Source organism: Trypanosoma equiperdum, assembly GCF_001457755.1.
Source record: "Trypanosoma equiperdum strain OVI genome assembly, contig: ctg_965, whole genome shotgun sequence".
Taxonomy (NCBI): domain Eukaryota; phylum Euglenozoa; class Kinetoplastea; order Trypanosomatida; family Trypanosomatidae; genus Trypanosoma; species Trypanosoma equiperdum.
In genome coordinates this window covers 9985-16726 of record NW_027124937.1, presented here as the reverse complement: position 1 = coordinate 16726, position 6742 = coordinate 9985, and the positions used below count along the sequence as shown (strand labels likewise).

Here is a 6742-nt window from a genome sequence, read left to right as displayed (position 1 = left end):
CTAACAATAACATCAGACCCATCCAAATGAATAACAATATCCTCATCACCTGCATTCTGTTTTTTTTTAAAATGCCATAACCCATCTATGTCTCTGAACATGACTATACAAACCTCCTATTGCAATTGTAATAGTATCAACATTGCTTAGTTTCGCACCCAATATGAGTCTACACCATCCTTGAGTTTCATGAGTCTGAACGACAACTACAAACACTCTATGTTTCTTAAAAACATTCTGTGTTATATTATTTGAGCTATTTATTTCATCGTCTTTAAGGGATACAGCGCACACACGCACTGTACGTAATAGAAACAGTGAGAGTGAATTTATTAAAATTCAAAATTTCATAATATAATCTATATTTAAAAGTTTAGAGAGTTATGGAAAAATAATTGAAAACTCTAAGAAAAGAGTTTAGTTGTGCCATAAAGGTTCTTTTTTAAGAAAGCTGTTTCTTAAAACTAGTGTAAAAGTGATGCCTTGAAATTGTTATAATATAGTACTTAATGGTTCATGGACTGTTTGTGAAGCTTATTGTTTATTATGTCTTATAGTTTCTGCTTCAGAAAATTGTGAACCCACACCTGGTACTCCACACTACTTGCATTACAATACTCCTCGCATTCACATTCTCCTCTATATATTCTTTTGTAAACTGTAATTTTAGTTGCACTAATACGTTGAGATATACTATGCATTTTACTGATCTCCTCTAATACCTACTACTGACATCTTGCTTTTTCGTGAGATCTTCATAAATATAGCTTTATGAACCACTGCCGCTGTTGTTTATAACTTCATCTTTCCAGTATACCCTATTCTTTACTAAGTGAAATGTGAAGCAAGATCCCCTCTTCTGTCGTTAATGGAAAATGAAACAACGCAGTGCGTTGTTTCACAGGGTATTTCCCTTTCTTTTTTTTGAGTATGCTGTTCCTCTAACTTTTGATGACGTGGATATCTGATTTGACAGGTTCACCGGTCTCTGTCTGATCATAGTTGTTCCTTCTATCATATTCTTGTGAATGATGATGACACCTCATCGATTGTTTGTGTGTGCATAGTCATACATGTTCTATCTACATCCATACCTTCGGTTTATTAGAATTCCTTGCGCATTCTTTTACTCTTTTACTCATTTATTCTTCAACTCACTAACTTCAATTAAACTCTTACCTTCACGTTAACTGTTTCCATTTTTTGTCCATTTTTTAATAACTATAATAACAATGTTATTATATACATACAACACTCTCCTATTATTATTATTATTATTACATTATTATTATCACTGCTCTTATTATAATATTTCATAGAGTCTCTTGCTTTTCACACCCAATAACTTCATTGATTTGTGATTATAGACCACTATCATGTACATTTTACCAACGTTTTCACATTTTTCTTATTTTTCTTATTTTCATGAATTTTACTAATTATCACATTTTCATAAAAAAATGTATAATATATTACAGTATAGAGATGTTAGTGAATTCTATGAAAATAGAAATTTTATTATATTTTCATAATTTTCACATAATTGAGAAGCAACCCTCAAAAACATCAGATTCATTAAAATGATAACCAAACCCATAAAAGCAGCAGCTACATCAGGGCACATTTTTTGTTTGCTAGAAAACTACCATTTCGGCACCTGAGCTCGTCTTTGTCCTTGTCGCCTTCGCCACCTTTTTTCCAGGCGCAAACAGGTTTCTCTTTTCCTTCATTCATTTTCTCACAAGCGTTTTGATCATTGAAGTGGCTTTCACATCCTGTTGCAGCTGCTCCCTCTTTCTTATCTCCTGTTCCTGCTGCTGGGGTTTCTGTTGCTGGTTTAGCTTTGCATGTTTCTTTAGTTTCTTCGGTGCCATCCCATTTGCAGTTATTATCTGTGCAGGTCTTGTTTGTTTTGTGATTATTGCAGTCGGCTGCCGTTAGGGTGGTTTGCGTAAGAGCCGTGGGCGCCTTGGTTTGGGTCAGGTGTCTTAGCGACAAAAGCGCTTCCATCGGAGACTCTACTGTTTCGGCTTTATAAAGAAGCGCCCTCTGTTCCGCGCTTGCCGTCGCTATTTTCTCCAGTGCTGCCGCGGCTTTGTTTGTTTCGCTCACCCACGCTATGCCCTTGGCGTCTTTTACTAGGTCGGTGTAGTCAATGCAAATACCTGTATACTGCGTGCTGTCGGTGTACGAAGCGCTTCTGCAGGCCGGGGCTTGACCATTTTTAATCACGTAGCGGCCTATTATATTTTGTGTCGTTGCTGGCAGTGCTGTCGAGTCGAGGTTGCCGTCCATGGCGCTGCCCCAGTTTACGCCTCCGCCGCTGAAATAGGCGGCTGCTGCCGCGGTTAGTGTTGCTGCTGACGGTTCGTGGCTTCCTGACGGGACAATTTTGTCGCACTCTGCCTTTATCTTGCCCCACAGTGTTGCGAGCGTCGTTTTGGCGGTTGCGCCGTGCATGTTGTCACTGCCTATGTTACCACTGGATAGACATGCGTCGTGGGCTGTGGTTGCTGATTTTGTGCAAAGGCATATTGCGTCTGCTGCCAACGCTGTCCCCGCGGCGGCTGATGTCGGGGGCGGTTTTTTGCACTCGTCGTCTCTCGTGTTGCTTGCCGTCCACGGAAACGATGTTGACAGATCAGATTGAAAGTCAGCGTCGGGGTCTCTTGTGTCTGTGATGGTCGCTGTGGCAGTTTCGCCGTAAAGTGCTGTCATCATATGCTTTTTCGCCTGTCACCGCAACTTAGTTTCTTGTTGGTTAGCTACCTCGAAAGCAGTTTGTATGTTTTGTACTTTGTTTGCTAGCTGTATCATTGCGCCCCGTAGATTCTGTCGTGCTGCGGCGGGTAGTGGAATACCATTGTCCTCTCTGAATTGCTTTTTTGTTTCTCCTATTAGGGTCTTGTAACTAGACTTCATATCGTCGAACTGCTTTTGGTCTTTGAAATAAGTTTTCTGTAGCGTTTTCTGGCTGACTTGTTCCCATTCACTGTCTTTTCCTGTGACTGAAAGGATTGCTTCGACCTCGTCTGGGATTGTCGTTAGGTTTAAGAGGATAATGTTCGACTGCACTGCTCGCATCTGCTGTTGCAGGCTGTAAACTGTTGGTTTCTGTTTTTGCACTTTTATGCTGTACTGGTTTACTCGGCGCCAGTTGATAGACCACGCATATGTCCCTAAATTCTTTGACATTTTCGCCTGCTGCTCTTACACCAGATGCAGCGAAAACGATAGCTAATGACATTTTAAAGAACATATTATCAGTTATGAAGTTGGACTGCTGCTTAAAGGGGAGAAGGAAAAGCTGTGGAAAGTTAGAAATATGCAAAAATTTGCATTTTCTAATAAACGAACAGAAACTCGTAAGGATGCGGCTTCATGGTTATTGAGGCCCTTTCAAAACATCCCCTACTTGAGCCAAATAATCTTTATTTTACAACCTAATCCAAATCATTATACATCTATGCCTAAAATATTTAAAATCTACTTTCGCTGTGTGCTTCTATTGTAGTCCACCTCTAATTTCTTTGAGTTGGTTTTAATGACAATATAACGATGCCGCTTTTGCCGTACACATTTTTTTAAGTATTGTTTAACACACAGTGTTCCTGATGTTCATAATAGTTTGTAATGGGGATGTATTTGGTTTTGTATTCGCTATTTTTGGTTTCATCAATGCCGCACAAGTGTGCATTCTTATGTGAATGAGCAGTTCCTTGAATGGTTTCAACCTCTGTTACATGCGACAACAGATCAACTGTCGAGTATTATTTGAAACTTTCTGCAGTTCATTAAGCCATTCTGTTGTTTCCAATGCGCGTTTTCCTAACTTTTATATCCTTTTCCTTGTAATTCAGTCAACAACATTTTATTTTGGCACTGCCACTGCGTACAACGTAGTGACTACATTTATCTCTGCCTTTTTTCTGTCGTGTCATGGTCGCGTCCTCTCTTTCTTTTGCATGTTGATTTCTTGTTCCTTTTTTGTTTCAAAGTTCTTATAGTTCTCTATCTTCTCTGCGCCTTCATTTATTATAATAATCCCAGTTGTTCCTGTACACCATTTCTGACTCACTTACTCCCATTACACATTACCATTTTCCATACTTCTAATTTTTTAATGTACATAGTTTCACACACCACTCCTCTTAAAATGTTAGTATATACACATTCATAATACTGTACTATCATTTCAGTTATTATTATTATTATAACCATGACTAATATACATAAAATAATAATAATAAATATGATTATAAAGTTTCATAATAACAATCATTATCATACGCTATCACACACTTCTTTACATCCACATGCCACTTTCATGCCAAACTTTCCTATTTTTTTTTAATTTTTAAATATTTCAACAATTTTCGCACTTTCATCAAAAGGTGTTAAAATATATCAAAAATGATAGAACGTTTCATACATTTCATAAAATAGAGCAAATATTCTTAAAACACTAAAAGCCACCAAACTCATAAAAGTAGTATCCATCAAAGCAATTTGTTATTTACGATAAAACTGGAAGCACGGCATTTATAACCGGATTGATTAGACCCATCACTATTTTCTCCTTTCCAGTGACAAATACTGGGGAAAGAAGGTGTCAATCATTTGTTTTCGTCCTCACAAGCCTTTTGGTTAGTTCTGTGTCGGGTACATCTACCTTTTTCGTTATCTTTCCCTTATTCTTTTACTGCGTTTTTGCTGTTTGGTTTTTTCCTTCCTCGCTCAATGTGCACTTTTTTACCCTCGTTTCCTTTGGGTTAAAAAATGTACCCATGACATTTGAGCGGCTTTAGACGTCGTCTGCCAGCAACAGATCGGGCGGTCGTTTCTTACCTGCTGATCGTGATAATTTCATACTTCCAAATAACTCTCTTTTTAGATTATTACTCCTCTGAAAGCAAATCGTTTTACTCAGCGAAGCTGCCACGCACCATGGAAATGAAGTTTAAAAAAATATATTTTAAAGGCCGCACGCAGCGCATAATGCAGAGCTGAAATTCACAAAAGCATAATAATCAAAAAAAGTAACAAATTTAGTTAAAGATATTGGTGAGAAATATAAGAAGAATTGAAGTGAAGATACCTGATACGTGAATAAGATCCATCCTTGATGATAAAACAGAAAAATAAAAAGAGCTGGTGCATCATTAAAAAAAAACTAAAAAATCAGGCAATTAAAAAAGGAAAAAACGATGCGAGAAAAGTACTGAAAAAATAAACGCCGCCTTACGGCGACGTTGTGAATAAGGGTTAGAGCCTGCATAACAAGAGAGCCGCTGCATCACTTTTTAAAAATTTTAACAGTTAAAATAAAATGTAAAAAAATAAAGAGAAAAATAACCCTAACCATAACTTTCCTAGATCTCTTTTTTCTTCATTCCTTTTTCCCCCTACCTTCTTCTTGTGTTTCTGGAACAAAGAAGAAAAAAAGAGAAATTTGAAGCCATCAGAAAATTTTACACAATCACCATTTTTACAAACACAGCTCAATTTTACAGGTAAATTACGTGTTAAAAAATATCAAATAGCAAAATTTTAGCGAAGGAAAAAAGTAGAGGGGGAAAAATTTGTTTTTAAAAAGCAAGGCAACCAAATGCCAGCAGAAACCACGCTGAGGGCGAATTTTTTGGTTAGAAGAATAGAAGAATCTTTGCAAGCATTATTTTCCCATCTGCAGTTGCTGTCCTTGTCGCAAGCATTTTTGTCTGTTCCATGCTTTGCACACTTCTCTTAAGTTTTCCCATCTTTCCCTGCTTGGTTTTCTGCTTCGTTTTCTACTTTCTTTTTGGCGTCCTCATTCAATGTGCACTTTTCACCATCTTTGCCGTCTTTGTTAAAAACGCAGTCCTTCTCCTTAAGTTCCTTACATTTGTCTTTGTCATTTCCTGCTGCATTGCATACTTTCTCCTTGTCTTCTGTTGGTTGTTGTTGCTTTGACTTTTGTGCTTCGTCTAGTTGCTTTTCGATAGACTGTATAGTCTTAAGAAGCTCGTTATCATAGTAATATTGCAGTTTCTCCAATTGTTCTATGTCCTCTATTTCACCTAGCATCTTTTCAGCATCCAATCCGGCTGTTTTGGTGGGTATTTTTTTCGCGGCTTATAGCGTCTTCTGCTTCTGTTATTTTTTCTGGCGTGTCATATTTAAAAATCTTTTTCAATTCGTTCTTAAGCTTGTCTGTGTTGGTGCCTTCTAAGTCTTGGAGCGCCTGTTGAATTGCCTTGATCTCTATGTCTGCTGATGGCTTAGTGGTCCTATTCGTGAAGCCCTCTGTTTCGGCACGTGCTAGTGTGCTTGCTGCTAATGTTACTTTGCTGTCTGCTGTGTCTAGTTGCAGATAGCCGCCGAGGGCTGTTGGCGAGCCTTCAGCGTGGGCGTGTGCCAAGCCGTTGCTGCTTTTGTGGTACTTGAGTATGTTGCATTTTCCTGCCCCTGCAGCTGGCTGGATGCTGTTGTCGCTGCTGTCAGCTCCGCTTTTTAGTCATTTATAGTCGCCTTCTGATATTAGGTCCGGTGTGTATTTCGTGGCCTAAACCGCTGGCGTGTCCAAGCTGCACGTAACACCATTTTCTAAAAAAATTTTATTTGGTTACACACAGAATACTAAATAACTGTATTTCTTAATTATTTCGTATCAGAAACGTTTAAAAAAAGATACATTATTATATGTAAATTATAATTATAAGTTTTGTCTTTACTTATGTTTAACTTATGAAAATGTCTGTTC

General features: G+C 38.0%; 2 protein-coding genes across 2 annotated transcripts; both read right to left on the bottom strand.

Moving 5' to 3' along the window:
• Positions 1-1608: 1608 nt before the first annotated feature.
• On the bottom strand, positions 1609-2721 carry TEOVI_000496600 (variant surface glycoprotein (VSG, atypical), putative; the record flags this gene model as incomplete). Its single annotated transcript, XM_067227411.1, has 1 exon — positions 1609-2721. One exon carries the CDS (start codon positions 2719-2721, stop codon positions 1609-1611), a length of 1113 nt encoding a protein of 370 aa, XP_067083512.1.
• Positions 2722-5745: 3024 nt separating this feature from the next.
• On the bottom strand, positions 5746-6066 carry TEOVI_000496500 (uncharacterized protein; the record flags this gene model as incomplete). The annotated part of the gene is made up of 1 exon (XM_067227410.1): positions 5746-6066. One exon carries the CDS (start codon positions 6064-6066, stop codon positions 5746-5748), a length of 321 nt encoding a protein of 106 aa, XP_067083511.1.
• Positions 6067-6742: the final 676 nt, after the last annotated feature.